Source organism: Patiria miniata, unplaced genomic scaffold (assembly GCF_015706575.1).
Source record: "Patiria miniata isolate m_02_andy unplaced genomic scaffold, ASM1570657v1 HiC_scaffold_23, whole genome shotgun sequence".
Lineage (NCBI taxonomy): Eukaryota > Metazoa > Echinodermata > Asteroidea > Valvatida > Asterinidae > Patiria > Patiria miniata.
The window spans coordinates 2,085,405-2,105,453 of NW_024037062.1; the positions used below are offsets into that span (position 1 = coordinate 2,085,405).

The 20,049-nt window shown below is 39.9% G+C and overlaps 1 protein-coding gene across 1 annotated transcript; it reads right to left on the bottom strand.

The window, feature by feature from the left end:
- Positions 1 to 584: 584 nt before the first annotated feature.
- LOC119731171 (SPARC-like) lies at positions 585 to 18,608 on the bottom strand. The gene is made up of 6 exons (XM_038204236.1): positions 18,265 to 18,608; positions 14,371 to 14,512; positions 8,630 to 8,863; positions 6,154 to 6,373; positions 4,723 to 4,871; positions 585 to 901 (listed from the first exon to the last, which is right to left on the bottom strand). The coding sequence occupies exons 1-6, from the start codon at positions 18,334 to 18,336 to the stop codon at positions 885 to 887; spliced, it is 834 nt and encodes a 277-aa protein (XP_038060164.1). The 5' UTR covers positions 18,337 to 18,608; the 3' UTR covers positions 585 to 884.
- Between the last annotated feature and the right edge of the window lie 1,441 nt (positions 18,609 to 20,049).

Below are 20,049 nucleotides of genomic sequence, written 5' to 3' on the forward strand. Positions count from 1 at the left end.
TCGGCCGACCACCGTTGGAAATTTTTTACAAAAATACCATTTTCTTGAAAATGACTTCACACCAGGTGCCATAATTTTACAGGATGCTTTAGACTGTCATTTACCAACATCCTATTGGTCATTTACCAACATCAAGGTATTTCGTAAAAACTTGGTAGTTTTATTTTTCGATGTTTGCAAATGTTGTATTATCCCTTTAATCATTTATTTATATAAAGAACTTTTCGTCAAAATAAATGAATGTTGACAATTCCAAAATAACGGAGTACATTGTACAGTGATCAGTACCAGTGAGGCCGAATAAAAAAAAAATAAGAAGGCTTTTTTGAAAAAATAAAGGACGTGTGAGTTTTTCCCCCAAGATGGCTTATTTTTCAAGATGGCGGATGGATTCTTCAATTTTCTCAACTGATACAAAATTGTGTCCAAAAGAAGCCAAAACCCTTTTTACATAGCTGCAATTTTGTTGGAAACAAATAAAAAGACAACATATTGACAATGTATGAAAAAAAAGATTGCAAATGTATGAATAAAAACAAAAAAGGAGTCAGCCGGAGAAAAAGGGAGCCGGGGGGGGGGGGGGGGGGCAAGAAATTGGTTATTTTTTTTTCAATTGGCCTTTTACATGTATAGTAAAAAAGTCAGTTTTTTTTTAAAAGTCAGTTTCCCTTTGTGATTCATTTTTACCGTTCTTATTTTTTTTCTAACAGGCCTGGATTTTGTTTTGACCATCAGCAACATAATTTGGTTCTTGCTTCCTACTTAAATTCCTATTCTATACAGTTGGCACACTTATCGACGGATTAAAAGGTAGCACCATTATCACGAGTTGCATAGAAATGTAGAAAAGTCTTGACTCAGCGTCCCTCTAAGTCCGTCTTCGTCTAGTACAGGATCTCCTCTGAAATGAAATTACAACCAAATCAGAAAATTAACATCTTTTCATTAGGGAATTACCATCCATTTATTAGGGAATGCAGGGAGGGCCTACATGTAATATTTGTGTACTTATGTTATAATTTTAACTCTGTGGTGTGTGACCGTACATGTACATGCACTGGCATTGTCAGTACATTTTCAAATAATTTTGAATTACTCTGTCATGTTGTCTTCATACTTCGCAAGTTTCCTCTTAAGACAAAACTTCAAAAGCATCGTCAGTGTCCCTTCAACCCTGGTTGAAATTTTGACCCAGAATTTCTGAGGCAAAGATCAGACCCAGGCCAACTCCAATAGGATTTGTTATGTCACATGTAGTACATTAATTGTATTGTATTGTGAGTGTACAACATTAAAGTAGCTGCTGTTATCACAAGGCCATCAATCATCCTGTCACTCACTAGGCCAAGTCTTGATATGAAGCTGGGGAAACTAGTGGTTTCTCATCCTTTTTAGCTAAATATATGTAGCCTCAGACTGTTGTGGAGGGGGGGGGGGGGGACGATGGCCAGGCCAAAAAACAAGGAGATAAATCTCTAACTTTTCTCGTACGGGTACTGGCTACTGGGGAGAGAAAAGGGTCTCTATCCATCTGCATGTGTTTTGAGACTATGAGAAGGGATTATGTTCTTGACAACACCTACTGAAGGGATTGTGTTAGAGACCGTTACACCCATGCACCATCATACTGAAAAGTTCAGTACATGTACCATGGTGGATTACAGCAAAAATGAAACGATTGCTCTTCGCAGGGTTAAATTCTGCATGTTATACATGCATTGCATTTTTTCAATATTAATCTTCAATATTAAACATGATTTGTATGTAAACAAAGTGAGATGATGAAAATTAACTACAATTTTGGTGACTTCATCATTTATAATTTATCATGAGCAGGCTGTTCAATTAATGCAATAGCATAAAGCATATTATACATCAGTGAAGGCCGAAACTCTAATCTAAGATTCACGCGCTATATTCTTGCTGTTATGTGTGCACACATAAAAGGATATCCGCCAAAAGGCGACCACGGCATACGAGTTCCATCGTAACTGTGCTCAAGTTAGCTTGAAGATAAATTCATTATCCCACAAGCATGCGAGTGGAACGCAGGAAATAAAGTATAACTGTGTCCCATTTGCCACTCGGCATTAATTCTGCCTTGTATCGTAGGGGCACTGACGCACCAAATTATTTTGTGGTCTGTGCTCTTGGGATAATCATATTCGCAGATGCACATTCAAGTGTGAATGAACTACCAGCTAATTCCATGTGTACACTCTGAGTAAAATGAAGCAATCAACAAAAATAGCATACAAACTGAGACACTGCAGTTCATAAAAATTTTGTTTAACTTACACATTAAAACTAACTGAATATACATGTAGTGTATAGATCAGTGTTGTTTTTGAGTCATGCAAGTCCCTCACAAGTCCTTCATCAGTCTCAAGTCAAGTCACTAGCTATGCAAATGAGCTGTTGCAAAAGCATTCCCGGTTTTATGAAAGGACTTGTGACTGTACTTAAGGAATTGTGAAAGGAATGGGAGACTTTTGAGACGTTGGTGGAAGCAAACATACTGGTCCTTTTCAATTGTTAACGCCATGTTTAAGCGAAAGCGCGCATGCTCAACATGACGCAAACAATGGAAAAAGGGCCAAAGTGTTTGCTGCCACCTGTCTCAAAAGTCTTCCATTGTGATGGACTCGAACACAATACTGGTATAGATCAGTGTTGTAGTCGAGTACTTTTTTCCGAGTACCGAGTACTGCCGAGTACTTAGGTTGCCGAGTATGAGTACGAGAACTTGTACCTCCGAGTACAAGAACGTGTCTCCGAGTACGAGTACTTGTACTTCCGAGTACCAGTGCGAATACAAGTACTTGTACTTCCGAGTACATGTACAACCAGGAATCAGGCACTTTTGGGAGGTCTTTTTTAAGTTCAATGATTTTTTTTCTGAGTGATACCATTTAAGACAGAAGGGGTTCACACAGTGTTACACATATAATGAATGTTTATGAGTGCAATGGTAAGAATAATTGCATGAGGTCACTGAATTAAATTATTCTTTCCATTGCACGAATGTGAAACATTCATGATTTGTTTTACACAACACCTGAATAAATCCTCGTCAGCTGATTGGGGCCATTGGTTGGGATGAATAATTCAATGACATGTCGGTGCTATTTGGGGGGGTCAGACAAGTCGACCGTTGAGACAACTCGACTCGGGACAAGTCGAGTATTAAAAAATTTGAAATAGAGATGCTCTGTGGTGCATTTTAAAGCCTCCTGGCATGCCTGGGCCAACTATTTGTGGAAAATGTTTTGCAATTTATGCATGTTTTTAAGTTAACTTTTCCTTCATATTGGCTTGAAACTGCCTAAATGGCCAACTTGTATATGAAAACTGGGAAATTCGACCACGTTTTCCATATTTTAACTCCTTACTGCAGATGATACACATCGTCATCGCGTGTCCCGGCTTCTGATCGAGTCGCCTAATTTCAGCCCATTAACCATGTGTTCCATCCAAATCCATTTCCACGGATTCGTAACCTGAGGATCGGTCTTGTCAATGTCCATATCAAACTCCGAACCTCTTTGGATAATAACACACTTGTGTTGCACTGACATCTTGCGGAATTAATAATGTCAAAATACGTTCGAAACATTTGAAACGACACACTAACATGACTAACGTACGTATCACCATGCAGCGGAATACATGCAGCAGGATGCGTGCATGCAATGAAATGCACACATGAACTTTGCCCCGCATGATGCCCTCTACCGGCGCGGCACGGCGACAATTTACTAGTCTTATTTCAAGGCTTTATATTTGCAACTAGACGATGTTTACAGCGAGTTATTGTGGAGATCATCGCGTGTCACTACATGCATAGACACAGGAACGGCCGCAAAGAGTCCCAACGCGCTTCATGGCGCATGTGTGAATATTCATATTTATCTGCAGCCAATCACAGCGCAATGACTGTTGGTTCCCCGGATGCTCTTTACACACACGCGGCTTTGAGCTGAAAAATGCATGCACATGGCATCGTATAGTACACACGTACGTACATGTACATGTATGTACAATGTACATTGAATACTCGCTTGCGATTGCACGCACCTCAGAGCTACGTGTACATGTATGTTGTAGAGAGCGGATCGCGTGCGTTCGGCGGTGGCGGAAAATAAAATAAACGGAAATAAAATCAATGCTTACGCGCGGGGGAAAAAGCGGGGGGAAATCTGGACCATCGGAAGAAAAAAAGCGGAAAACAAAATGTGGCACGCTGAACAAAAAAGCGGAAATCGGCTAAATAGCGGAGATTTCACACCCCTGTTTAACCCTAACCTTCCAAAATACTCCAAAATCCTCTTTGCAAAATGGAGGATTTTGCAGGATTGAGGTAACATGGTAAAAATGTGTGGCTGATTTTGAAGGATGCACTGTGCCAAGGTCTTGGGCTGGACCTTGTATTGTTTATGCTCAGCGGTGCATAAGATTAGGCCTAGATTATGCTTGAAATCCCTGCACTGCTCCAGGATGACACTGGCTCTGCCTCAACATATTGACAGTGATTGCTGGAGGATTTTACAGGATTGAGGCAGTGGTCACCCCTCCAAGGACCACATTCAAGAAATAACAGAGGATTTTGGAGGATTGTGGCTGTATGCAGTTCTTACATACACGCAATTGGAGGATTTTGCAGGATTGAGGTTGCATCCTAGTAAAAATGCCTAGAGAGTTTAAGGTTAATGCAGGACCTACCCTCATTCAGTCCCATGCAGGTACCCCACTCAACGATAGAGATCAAGTCATCGTCATTGGTATCGCAGCTTGCGATGAATGCATCAGTGCAAGGTTCCATGGGAAGAAGCTGGGCACGCATTGGCATCAACTCGGACTCACTTAGGTGACTGCGGAAAAACAACGAGCAATCGTCACAATCAACGATTCAATAGGAAGCAAACGTCATGTGGAGATACTCATTACTGCAACAATTTGTAACTCGTTATTGCAAAAAGTTATTGTAACTACTTAATGCAACTACCAGTTATTTTTTACTGGTTAAATATAAACTTCAATGATGACCTACTTCAATGAATAATCCATTATAATTACCATCTCGAAAGGAATGATACATCATGTGGAGATAAGTAACTAATAAATGTAATTTAGTGGTTATTTTTTAACCAGTTCAAATTTATGCTATTAGTTTTGCAACACAATTTGGGAATGTTTACAGTTGCATACCCTGTGCTTTTAAGAAAATTGGATCTAGTTTATCCAAACAAATTTTCAATTTTCATGTTTTGTTTTAAGGAAAAACTGCTACCGATCTTGGGTGTCCTTGAACCTTTGAGAATAGTCTGGTTCCCTGACCCCATTGTCCTTTGGACTTCAAAAATGGGGTCCGTTAACTAGCGGTGAATCTTCAATGCATAACACGGAGATCTGTTTAATGTATGCAAATTATATGCATGACATCAATAGGTCTGCATCCCGCCTCCTGCATTCAAGATCACAACAGCAATGTTTGCCCGCAACCAGCCTATTGCAAAATGGCAATAGTCTACTTTGAGAAAGAGCTTTCATGTTGTTTACAAATGAACCAGCCTTGCAAGAGCAGAATTATTGGCAGCCAATGAATGGAATTTTGTGTAGAAATATTTAATATTAACTACACGTTGGATTTTTTGGTTCGATGAATCATTCAAAAGTGAATAACTTTTATATTGGTAGGAAAATAGCAATTGTGTACACACTGATCTCAAACATTCATATGACAAACTCACGTACATGGGCGTCGCCAGGATTTTTTCTAGAGGGGGCAAACAAATTTTTTGCCAAAACTGCTTGCAGTTCTCAACATATTCTCGATTTATCAGTTTTAGAGGGGGGCAGAGACATTTTGCCCCCCCCAAACTCATTAAATTTACACCACTTTGTCTTCGCGCCTCTTTTTCTTTTCTTTTTTCCCTTTTTCTTCTTCTTCTTCTTCTTCTTTTTTTTTTTTTGCTTTTGCCCCCTCCTTGCTACGCCCATGCTCACGTATATTGGAATATCTAATGAAAGTCTTATATGACACCATCAACTTTTTAGGCTTTACACTCTAAACTGCATTACACACCACGAAAAAAAAATAAATTATGAACTAAGAAACCACGAAAATAACTGCAAAGTTTTGCTGTCACTTACAAATCGTTGGGCGCAATGTCCATGTTGAAAAACTTCCAGTGCAGTGGGCGTCGCCATGGCTTAGTCTCTGCTTCAGCCAGTTTCTCAAACTCGCGTTCTTCTTCGTCCAAGCCTCCTTGCTCCTCTGTCAGACCAGACAGCTCCTTCATGACTTCCAAAAACCAGGTACGCATGCGCTGAGGGAAAGTAGCTAGATCAGCTGGGTTGCACTGTTCCATAACTGCGGCAAGATTAGAAAATATCACCACTGTTAAAACAAGTATTATGCAGAGTCAGTGGTGGATCCAGGTTTTGATAAAAAGGGGGTGGGGGAAGGGGAGGGGGGTTGAACTCCAGGTTCTTTTAAAGAGCAGGGTGGTTGTAGTCACACCATATACAGGCTTAATTATGGGCAATGAATCAAGATTTTGGATTAAAGGGAAACAACATTTTAGGTTTTCTCCATTTACAGACAAGAGTAGACTTGTATGACTTGTGACTTGGACTCGAGTCCCATTTTCCGCGACTCGGACTTGAGTCATGATGACAAATGACTGGAACTTGACCCTGAGGACTCGACCTGCATGACTCGGGACTTGACAAAAAAAATCCCAAAATCGCTTATTTTTTCCCAACAGTATAATAATAAATTATTTGAACACGATTGTCTTCTGAGCAAGTAATACACTCTGTGCAATATGCAGAAAAACGCAGCTAACAACTGTGCATACACAGTGCGTGCGGCTGGCTTGTTTTGGGAAATCAATGTATCAAAACATGTACCCTGCTTCGACACTTGATATGGTGTACATGCAAGCTTGATAGTGTTTGGTACCAGATTATCTTTTCCAGACACTGGTTCCTTGCCTTATTACATACCTCTGCCAAGGAGGTTGTGATCGGCATTAGTTTGTTGGATAGTTGGTTTGTTTGACTGTGAACAGGATCACTCCAAAAAGTTATGGACGGATTTTCATGAAATATTTTTTATGGGTGGTCCTTGGTACAAGAACAATGTAGCAATTGATTTGATTATTTTTTGCAGTGATCCGGATCTGGTCTGGATGCAGGTTTGAGGTTTAGCAGTATACCTGAACATTTACTTCCAATGTACAGGACGAGTAGAAAATAAAACGCATCGCAAATGGCAGGACCAATTTTTGAATGAAGTAGGCCTACCGTTAGCACTTTCAAAATCCAGGATATGAAAACCCAGTCCTTAACCCCAACCCCATCCTGAATCTGCCAAAATCCACCAATTTTGTTATCCAAAAAAATGTTGGTGTCCTGAGTCCATCAGAATCCACCAGTGAATCCATTAAAATCCACCAGTGTAGTACATATACCTCGTACACACCAAACATATACATGTAGCTAACTGTTGAGATCCTGAATCCATCAAAGTCCCCCTACTGCTCAATATGGACACACATGATGAAGGTATCCTGAATCCATCAAAATCCTGCAGTACTGTTAGGCTTACTGTCCTGAATCCATCAAAATCCCCAAACTTTTTCAATATGAAGGTATCCTGAATCCGCCGAAATCCACCAAAACAGGGGTGTGGATTTTGATGGATTCAGGTATGTTAGGGTTAAGCCTTCTGTTTAGTACAAGAATCATTCAGATCACTCAAATACTTTCAAGTTGCAGCATTTTGAACACAAACACTGTTATAAAAGTTCTATCCATGGATCACAAAAAAGTAAGTGTTCTTTCAACAAAATGAAAACAATTCACATAGGGATGTATGAGAATTGTTTTCATTTTGCTGAAAGTTTTTTTTTTAATCATACACCCTGTATAAATTATTTGTGAAGGTGACTCGTGACTCAGACTCAGGAGACGTGACGAGTACGAGTACGGGCAACTGTTTTCTTGTGAGAACGAGTTCGGAAAAAAGTACTGGAGTACGCGTACTACTTTGTACCCCCATGTTGGTGTTATTAAAGGGAAAATACAACATTTGCAAACATCAAAAAATAAAACTACCAAATTATTTTGAAATACCTTGCTGGACTGTTAGTGAATGACAGTGTAAAGCATCCTGTAAAATCATGGCACCTGGTATACTGTCATTTTCAAGATAGTGGTATTTCTGTAACAATTTCCAACGCTGATCGGCCGACCAGCGTTGGAAAAAACTGGCTTTTTTTCAAATACTGGCCCCAGTTGACCATCGCACTTGTTTGCAATCGATTACACACCTATGAACGGGTACAAGCCAGCTAGACTGGTTCCCTGACCTTACAATTCCCCAATGTATGTAAACTGCTCTGTTTCTTCTTAAATGGAGTCAGGGAACCAGACTACAGGAAAATGATTGTTTTTCTGGGTTTTTATAGCATTACAGCAGTGTAACTATATTTGCTATATATTTCCAACCCCCCAATTCCATCCATTTCTGAAAATTACAGCAAAAGCAAATGATGTATATTCCCTTTGAAGTGCCCCCTTCAAATATTGTAATTGAAAACATATACAGAGGGTTTCTTACTTTTACAGGGGCCAAAATAGTCCAAGTGTTCAGCATCCATCTCCCGAGGATTGACACACCGGAGCCTGTACAGCTCACACTGACTGCGGTAAGTCACATTGCCAGTGCTGCAGACTTGAATGAATGGGTCGCCGTCTTCTTCAATGCAGAACTCGACGCAGTCGCAGTACGGCGCACCATCCCTGTCAATGTAGCAGGTTTCACCAGGCGGGCACGGCAAGGTGTTGCACTTGTCTGTGGAGGTTAGGAGGAAATACATGAAATATGTAATATTCTTAAGAAAACAGCAAGATGTGAACTGGGTGTTATGCATGAAATTTGTTCGGAGGAAAAAAGAAAAGAAACTTGTTAAGAGAACGGGAGAGAGTACCGGTACATATAAGGCCCCCCCCAAAAAGTCTCCGGTTTCTGGTATGCGCGCGTGTCGCCGTAGCCATGCGCGTCGTTTTTTTTCAATAAAAGATGATGTCTCAAAACTGCCAAACTCACTGGTTTGACTGGAATCCTGCTGCTGCAAAATTTTAACGTGTTTTTAGATGGGGTTATGATCGAGAATAAGCTTTATATGGCCTTTCTGGACTCCCATATATTTGCACTAAGTTTAGTCGGGCACCATTTGCAGTCATCAGCATACATTTGAAGCAAAAAAAACAGGTAAAAAAAAAAAAAAAAAAGCCGCGTCGCCGCACCACTTTTTGGGCAAGTTCCATACCAGAAAATGGAGACTTTTTTTTTGTGGCCTAAATAACCTACAATAGATCTATTTTTTGGGAGGACAATTTTTTTTGGGGAGGGGGTACGTGTCATTATGTGCCATCTTTGCAAATTGTAGTGTTTATTTTAACAAAAAATATTTTTATTTAGACTGTCTGAAACCGTCTGGAGATGGCTTTTATTTCATTTAAAAAGATCTGCATGAAATGTCAGGCCATTTTAAAGTTATTGTCCAGTAACTTTCGACTGATCCCGTTAGCTTGGTGGTCGAGTGGTAGGACATCTGCACTAGAAAGCAGGAGGTCGTGGGTTTGAGTCTCACCCGAGTGATTTTTTCCCAACTTTCACCCGGGAGGTAACACACTGAGTATACAGTGTTTATACGTCGGTGAAGGGCAAAACCTAATTTGATTTACATCACCCTGATGCAAAATTCCATCTTATGAACTTTCATTCAGTTATTTTTTTATCCAAAGCAAAGAACTTTAAATTGCTAAAAAATAGTGATTTATCAAAAACGAATCTATTGCTTTATGTGGAAAATAGCACAGGAGATTAAATTTAAGACTAGATCTTTGCCTATAACCCTAACTTCCTAGGCATTTTTGTCAGGATGCAACCTCAATCCTGCAAAATCATCCAACTGCCTCCATGTAAAAATTGCACAGCCGCAACCCTGCAAAAGCCTCCGTTATTTCTTTAATGTGGTCCTTGAAGAGGTGACCACTGCCTCAATCCAACACAATCCACCAGCAATCACTGTCAATGTAATGAGGCAGAGCCAGTGACATCCTGGAGCAGTGCAGAGGATTTCAAGTTTAGGCCTATAGGCTTAAATTTATGCACAGCTGATCATAAACAACACAAGGTTCGTCCCAAGACCTTAACACAGCGCGTCCTCCGAAATCAACCACACATTTTTGCCATAGCCTCAATGCTGCAAAATCCTCCATTTTGCAAAGAGGATTTGGGAAGGTTAGGGTTATATTGATGGCAATGGTGGAGGCTTGTACAGTATAAGAGCCATGTTGCAATCACAAGTTCATCACAGGAGTCTCATCACAATAGGGCTAGTGAACTTTTTTTTAAATGGTTGTATTTGTTTAAGAGATTGCTTTCATTGTAAAGCCCACCCAAAAAGAAAACAAATGATGGTAAAATTGCAAAAATTGACCCATGCAATCCAAAGTTATGGCCAAATATGTGTCGATCAAATGACGTTATTTTGTATAGGAAATGTGTACGAAAATGGTGTATTTTTGTGAAATTGAATAAAAAGGCATATTTGAACATCTGTTGTGGTGTAAATAAACACTTTGGTAAACTTTAACTTGTTTTTGTCCATTGTTTATCACAAATACTATTGGTTTCAGTTGGTTTTGAGTTGATAAAAAACTTGATATGCAATAAAATGAATGTTAAAAATGTACTTTTACACTAAAAATCATGAACGGCAAGGTTGAAAAATGACTAAGTCCTACCCAAAAGGCACTAAAAGTAACAAAACTTCCATTCACTAGAACATATTTTCACCAAATTTGGATGACACAAGGATTGTGTGTAGATACAGCATGTGGACCCAAAATAGACTACAAAAAAATCTAAAATCAAAAAAAAAACCCTACTTTTTTTGCTAATTTTTGGCCAAAATGGAGAAATTTCAGTCTGGCATGCGTAAACGTGTAGCCTAAACTGGCCCAAGCCGAAGTCCAATTCTCAATGCCCAAAATCCCCAAATTTGACAAAAATTTAAACAAAGATATAAAACTTGGGTATCCCATTTAGGTTATAAAACGAAGTTTCTCTCATATTTGGGTTATTTTATCCCATTTTGGTGCAAATCTCATAAGCCTAGTAATTTAGTAAAAAAGTATGCGCTGTGCGTAATGATTTTCCTGCGTAATTCCAATGGCCTAACGTTACATCAGTGCCCATCACATTTGTACACAAAAATCGTACATGCTATAGCCACCCAACAAACTGTAAAAACATCAGATTTCACTCTCAAAAACGGCCACAAAGTTATTAGATATGCTACCTGAGATACAAGGAGAGATCGATTATTAAGATCGAGGAACTACGATGTGGGCAAAAAGTGAAATGATCGCCGGTACTGCGGTAGCAAAAACACTCCGAGTTCCATTTCGTTTACACCACGTGCGATGGAGTCTGGACGGTTTCCGAAAACGAAGAACTTACACTGGTATCCACTGACATATTCTGACCGTACGGGCCATGAAGGGAACCAGTGTAGAATATGCATTACGCGACGCATCACGTGACAATGTTTTGGCTGCACTCGATCTCAAAGGTGATAATTTTCTGTTGCGTTTACATTATCGCGTGCCGGGAACGAAACAGTGATGCTCACACGACGCGCGCTGTCAAACAGAAGGCGCCATGATGAAAATACATCGCGACACAAATGTGTCTATAACTCTAAAATACAATAATATTTTGAAGGTTTTAAAAAAAGCATTTCAAGCTTCGATATCACTAATTACAATTTTCAAGGTTCCATTATTATTTTCAATGTATTTCGTGATGAAAAAGTTTTGGGAAAAACAAAAAGAATCGTAACTTTGCAACGCGTAGGCCGATTATCATGGAACGTGGATGGTTGAATGGCATTTTCAATAAGCTTTCGACTGACGTATGGTTTCTTGACGTCTGCTATGCTACACTACTGTCAAGACCGAGTTAAACACAGTCACCAGGGCAGACAATTCTTGCCGTGGATCTTGAACGCATGGACCGGTCTGTGCGCGCCGCATGGCCCGTGAACGTAACATGTCATGCGCGCAGCATTTTTCGTACTCGGAGTTAAAATGAGACTTTTCAAACAGCAAAAACAAGTGTAATTTCGACTCAAATCACAATCACAATGGGAAAATATGTAAGTTTATTACATCATTGAACTATCATCATAAATTACGAGGAATATTTCAAAATTTTAACTTATAAATGGGGAATGAAAACATCCGGCTTTTTGAAACAAAATCACCGGGCGTGTGTATGTTGCGCGCATTCGTTTTGTACACAAGTGATCACCGGCAGCAAACAGCGAGTGCGCGAGCCCTAATCACAAGTCGAGTCACAAGTAATAATAATAATAATAATAATTTGGGAGGCTAATCATCCTTACTCGCAGCTGGTATGCTGAATTGCGAAGGACGCGGCTACAACGTGGTCGGGCCGCTGGCACGTAAAGGCGCCTATGGCTGCCGGCCACATCGACCCATATATGACCACGGAGCACAGCCTGAGATCGAAAGTGTTTGATTTTTCCGGAGGGAGGAAAACCGGAGGGCCCGGAGAAAAACCCTCGTGGCACAGGAGAGAACCAACGCACAACTCTACTCACATGCAATCCGTGGCCAGGATTCGAACCGTGGTCACCTTGGTGAGAGGCGAGCGCTTTACGCACAAGCCACCCATGCCATAAAGTAACAGGGGACTGAACGATGATAAAGGAATTTCTTTGTTGCAGCTCATTTGAATAGCCGGTGAGGATGTAGGTCTCGAGACCGGTCTTGAGACCACTTTTTGCTGATCTCAGTCTCGGTTTTACTAAATACAACATGTACATGTACCGGTACCCTGTGGTCTCGGTCTGAGTCTCCATACCCTGTGGTCTAGACATTTTTGACGGTCTCGAGTCGAGACCTGCAATATGCACGGTTTATCGCTCATAATTTCAATCACATTGCATTTGTTGTTTTAGTTCAGTATCGTTGGTTATCATGACCAACTTTTTTTAAATTGTTCATCTCGTTTTCGACCTAGTTATAAATTACTGCAGTGTGACAGACCTGTATATTTTGTTCGCTTACCTAATTTGCTTTTTGCTATATTCTGACGTCAATAAAAAATTAAATGTCCAAGTAAATGTCTACATGCAATGAACTGTTTATTTGTTAATTTATTATTATTTTTTACATTCATTCTCTGAACTATACGCGGTCTCGATCTCGGACCATCTTGGTATCAGTCGCTCTTGAAGGTCTTGGTCTCGATCTCGGAACTCCAGGTCTCGGTCGAGGGCCCAATTTTATAGCGCTGCTTAACAACCAACTTTGTGCTTACCGAGCCTCCATCTATTTCATAGGGACTGTTCAGCAGTAAGCACAGCAAAAGCACGCTTAACCCAAGAAGAAAACTTTGCTTAAATCAGTGACGTAACAATAGAAATCTCCATGCGCGCGCAACCGTTAGCATGAAATAGTGCTTAAGCAGCAGCATGATTTTCTGCTATAGTAAGCACAACTTTTCTGCGTACTGTTAAGCAGTGCTATGAAATTGGGCCCTGGTCTTGAACTATCCGGTCTCGGATTATCCAGTCTCAACTACAACACTGATGATGTCAGACTGGAGTTTTTACTTGGACTGTTCGGCTCAGAACAGCATTACCGACAACCGATCCAGTTATCGTGGCACTCTTCTACCATGTCTACTGGTTAGCACTGACTAGTTCAAATTGATAAGGTACATTGTAAAATGGCTCCAATGTCTCTATTATCTTCTTTGACATATCCTCATTAAAATTAGCGAGATGAAACTGAACGTTCTTTACTGTCGCTGTCCGAAAAATGTTGATGCTGGGACAACTTTTTCCAGAGTCGAACATCTTGGCGTCTATGCTACAGTTCAGCTGCAGTCCTGCAGTAATCAGTCGTTGGAATCTCGACTCCTGGCTGTTACATCACAAAACTTAGGAATGGCCAAATGAAATCGACGATTGTCGCTTTCATTTTTATGTCCGCCGGACAAGAAACATCCCTAAGAATTGCCTCATTTATGAGCTGAAGCGCTCAATATAAAAAAAATGGGACCGTGTCTCTGTGATATATTTATTTATGGTTGTACTCTAGAATTTAAAAGATACTTCATATAAATATCGCTCACTGCTGAACTTCCCCTTTAACTTGTGATGACATTTGACAACTTGTGGTGACCTACGGTACACTGAACATGCTGAATGAATTACAACTCTGGATGAGAACTGGAGGATGTTTACTCCTTCTTACCAGTGACATCATTGATACTTTCTTCCGGTTCCTCCTTGTAGCCATCAATACTGTAAATCTGTTCCTCTTTGGTGTAAGACAGTGATTCCAATGCCTTCTTCGCACCTCTCATCTCATGCCTTGAGGCTTTCATTTGCTGATGCTGAAAACAAATAAACAACGATGTCATCATTATCATTTCTCGTCCTTTGGATCTTAAATTCAAGCTTTATACTTGCATTGCATTAAACCCTCCTCAGTCCTCCAAACTCATCCGGGTGCTTTGGAAGGATTTTGAAGAATTGAGGCAGTGATTTTTGAGAGTCAAAATTTTGACTCTCTAAATTAGTTCTCAACACAAAAACGCCCAGTTTTTAAAGGATGGTTGTGTGGACGTTTCTATCCTACTTTTAAATGCCCTTTCCGATTAACATCATTTCATTTGAAATGCGTTTTGTAGCCCAATTAATTGGGTGCATACCAGGGCATTATGTCCCTGGAATATTGGTATAATTTTTAAGTTATACATTTTTTTAAAGTTTTAAACATATCTTTAAGTAGGAAAGTTTAAGTTTAAGAGGTAGAAATATATTTTAAGGATTCCATAAGAAATGCTAAAGAGTTGCCGTTAGAGGCATTGAAAATTGTCAGATCAGCCACTTCCCAACATTGCACTTAGATCAAGTCTAATATAAACTTGACCTTTTGGTTTGACCCCTGCAAGCTGCCTGCTGGTAGCAAGTTTGCATTTCCCTCGTATCCCACAGTGCCCGAGACGGAATAACGTGTTGTCATGGCAACAGACATTTCTGGACTGCAACAGCCACTGCGTTGCATGAATGCGATTCTCCCATGAACTATATTTTTTTGTGATATTTTCTTTAGATTCCTTGATTCGGGCTTTTATGTTTTGTATTGTTTAGTCATAATTATGCCTTCCCAACTCCATCAAAATCCATCCAAATGTATACCAAGTCCATCAAAATCCACCTACATGTATAGTAGTAGTGGTCCTATAGTGGATTTCAGCGGATTCGGTCCTAAAGTTATGTGAAGCAGGGTCATTGATGGATTTTTGCAGACTTTTAAGACGAGCATATTTTGTCAGTCCTGACTGAAGTGTGCATATTACTATGAGGGAAAATGCTTATAATGAGCTTGGGTGATACAAGATGACGGTTAAGACGAGCACTTTTTGCGGTCTGGCAAGTGCCAGTCTACAGTTAAATAACTACATTATGCATAAATTACATTACAAATGATAAGGAAATACATTTATGTTGAATGTTTAATTCGTACAAGTTTGCCCCCAGTATTCAAAATCTTCCAGAATCGAAAAGTTTTGATCTTGAAACTGAATCAAGCCCAAGATTCACATATGTTGAGGGGGTCGGGGGGGGGGGGGGGGGCGGAGAGGAGTTTAGAACAACCCCGTAGTGATAGACCAAACTCATTTTGCTGGCCTTGCAAGTTAATAACAAAATTACTCTCAAAACTTAAACAGTTATTTGGGAATGTACAACATTTGCTTTTGCTGAAATTTTCCGACATGGATTTGGAGGATTAGTATGTGATAGAAATATTGTTAAACTGACTTGTTTCACGTTTTGGGCTCGTAGATGCTGGAAAAACCAGGAAAACCAATCATGTTCATGTAGCCTGGTTCCCTGACCCCACTTAAGATGAAACAAAGCAATTTATAGACTTTGGGGAATTGTAGGCCCTAAGGTCAGATAATCAATCTAGCAGGCTTGTACCCTTTTCACAGGTGTGTAATCAATTGCAAAGAAAATGCGAAATAACTAAAAATGAAAATTTAGAAGCAGTTTTTGAAAAAAAGCCAGTTTTCTCCAACGATGGTCGGCCCACCAGCGTTGGAAAAATACAGTTTTTCTTGAAAATGTGAGCACACCAGGAGCCACGATTTTACAGGATGCTTTAGACTGTCATTCCCTAACAATCCAGTAAGGTATTTCGTGATAATTTGATCATTTCGTTTTTCGATATTTGCAAATGTTGTATCTTCCCTTTAAAACCAACAGGAAGTCTTTGATTTCGAGTCCTAAGATTTAGGAACGCGAGTTTCAAAACAAAGTTGTGAAAGAAAGGAAAATACAGCAATATCAATAAGGACGTGGCCATGACCTCTCAGTGTGGTGTACATGGCTAATTAGGATAAACAAGGACCATGTGTCAAGCAGCTGCCACTGACAAGAATTTGCATTGAGAAAGAAATTCTCCATGTAACCTCTGCCATTGAGCAGGGCCCATCCAAAATATGTCCAATAGTTTGTCAAATGGTTGTGAAAAGGAACATTCTGGGGCCAATTTTATTGAGGGGTTTGGGCACAGAAGTGTTTTAAGCATGAAACGTATTCGCTCTGCAAAAACACATTACCTAACGCGTATTTTATTGAATTACTGCTGCTTGTGAATGCTTCCCAGGTAATTCATGCTTAGCACACATTTATTTGCTAAGCTACCGGTATACATCCTGTTTGTGATGGCAACTCCATCACAAGGACCCCAAAATATCCACTTCAAACAACAGCCTTTCCCATTTTGCTATAGAAAAAAAGCCAATCAGTGGGGTCTGCATGTGGCTTGCTGACCAAAAATTGTGGACTTTTTTTTCAGGGGGGGGGGGAGGGGGTTATAATCTGCAGCTTACACCTATTGTGTTTCCCATAATGAGCCATACCCACTTTTCAGGGAGTAAGCTAGCAAGGCTTTCAACAGAAATTCAGCAAGCATTTAAGACTGTGGTTCTTTTGTTTGGCAAAGTACATGTAGGGGCATAATCATGGCCAATTACTATGTAGACAGCCTAATTGACTCACAAAGACCACTTAATCTTTTCTTTGGTTCAGTCATAAGTCACATCATTGTGTATATTACAGGTATTAGGGCCTATAGCAAGTCAGGACAGAGTACTTGGAATGAATGAGTTGGGTTTGAAGCTTTGCAACATGCAGCTTTAGCTCCATGCACTAATGAATGAAAGCTTTGCGGAAACACCAGCACGACAAGTAGTAGCCCAGTAACACAGGACATTATAGGAAGGGGAATTTCATTCTAGAACAAGGTCCCAGAAGTCAGGGAAAGGGGGGGGGGACACTGAAAACCAAACATGATAAATTATAAACAAACTCATGAGTCATGACTGTTAATTATCAATGTCAACAATTAAATGTTGATACATGAATGAATTATACACGATTTAAATAAGTTTGAACTCAGCACAAAAGAGTTTAAACAAACTTTTTGATTCACGTTATTAGGACTACCACAAAGTATCAGTACCAATGAATTTCCTTGATAATTAAAAGTATTTTGGGGCAAGTAGGCCCTATGACTTGTAGAACTTAAAGAATCTAACCTACAGTAAAGAGATATCCTACCTCTAGGCTAGCCCCACTTGTGTGGCCTCAGTATTGCTGCGCTGTACATTAGGCCACACGTCTGGTTTCCCAACTTACTGAGGAGTTTAGTCCAAACACTGGCGCATATGAACTCCAGAAAGATTTCTCAAAAAATTTGAAGAAAGATATACAGCGCAGCAATAACACGGCCACACTAGTGGGGCTACCTGCTGTAGGCTAGCTCTAGGTTTTATGATGAGTATGCTCCGAATCCAACATAACAGAATAAAAAACATCAACAATCATGACAATTATGATGATTCATCAAAGACGATATTCAACTTTTCAAGCAATTTTAAATGCAACAAGGCTTAGGATTCTTGGATATTTCAGAAAGGCCAAAATGCAGTGAAATACACTTGTTGATGTATACATGACTACAGATATTGTAGCTTGGGAAACATTAGCTTTATGATGATGAATGATAATAATGCCATGCACATCGAACTTGTAATCGTGACACTCATGACACTTGTTGTTTCATGACGCTTACCTTGCTTTTGTGTTTGCTGGCCAACACAACCGCAACAACGCACAGCAGAATCACCACTCTAGAAAATGACATGTCGACTTCAACTCCTCCGAGTCACAAGACTTCGGGTAAATATCTGAAGAAGTAGGGGGGCCTAACCAAGTAACTCGGTAGTCGGGATGCGACACTTGACGATCAAACAATCTGCCTTTTTACGGGACTAAGGACAAATTGTGTTTTACACTGACTGCCTGATCGACAACAAACTATACACCACCGGCCCACACCACGAGTGAACGTCTTAAGCTAGACGTCTTACATGTCTTATCGTCTGGGTCAAGACCCCCTCTGGCGAGGCTAAACAAACAAGGCTCTAGACTGGTACAACTGTTTGGTTGAGACTAAAGCGGTTTTTCAAACTTCGGTTTTGTTCCGGGTGGGGCTTCGTGTTGCGTTGGGACTTGCGTGAAGATAGACAATTTAATTTTGATTCAAAGTTTCAGTTCTGTTTGCGAAAATATAATGGGTCTAAATAAATTGGGCCAACGAAAAAGTGCGGCCCGAACAGCAACCAAGAATTGTCTTTTGTCTTTGGGATAATGCATGTATTTGCTGGTGTAGGCCTATAGTTCCAGAAAGAAAAAAAACCCCGACAAATCGTATATTAGGATCAGCAGCAGCCGATTTCACGAAAGTAGAGCGTAACTTGCGCCATGTCGTAAAGTTTCGTGAAATCGGCTGCAGACCTGTAAATTGACTCCCCAATAATTACATACACGTACCTCCACATTTTCTTTTGAATACTCACCACTCTAGATCTCCCAGGCGTTTGAAATTTTAATGTTAATACATCTGTAGTATAGGTTTTCCCCGGTCAATTTCTTAACGTTCATTTACCTCTGAAAATCGGTCATTCGTTTTCGTCTTAATTTGAGAATCGCTCTGAGGCATGTTTCATTTTCGCTACCAGAGCATTCGATTCCATTTCAGTTCAATCAATTAAGTGATTGAGCAGCACCTTTCGTTTCTGGTCATTCAGATTCGTTTAGCCTAGACTTCTTTTTCGCTTTTCGAGGGCAATTTCAAACATTGACCATTCTATTTCACTTTTAGTTAAATGTTCTGTGATGTAATCTGCTAATTGGAATTAGGATAATGTAATTTTGATTGCACATTCACGAACTTGTATTTCAGAACTCTGCACGAAAAGGTATGCTTGCGTAAATGAATGCACAGGTAAAATAATTGGCCGTCTGTTTCTCAAAACCGAATGCACAGACAATGAAAACGTTTGAACTTTCGTTGAATTTAAATGGGATTGAAGACGTGCATTCAAATTCAGACGAAAAAGAATGACGGATTTTCAGAAGTGAATGAACGTTTCAGGAAATTGGCCGGGAAAACCTATATTTCTTGAGTTGTTGCCCCTTAAACGAGTTTGTTCTGTATTTCAAAATTGAAATGTCGTCCAGTGATTGGTCATGATGACTGTGTAATATGATGAGATTTAATTTTATGGGAAACCTTCAAACAATAACAAATAATATGACCGAAACAAATAAAGTATTTTAAACGCGAAAAATATAGGTTTTCTCGGTCAATTTCGGCAAATGAGCAGCCAATTTAATTTTCGTGCGTTCGAATTGAAGCTATTTTGCCTCTCCAGTTGTTACTGCGTTTCAAGTTCAGAATTTGGCCATTCAATTTCGTTTTGAGGCATTCAAATTCCTTTAGCACTGTGTTCAATTTAGCATATCGTCATTCTTTTTCGTGACACACAATCATCATTAAATTTAGCAAAGCTGG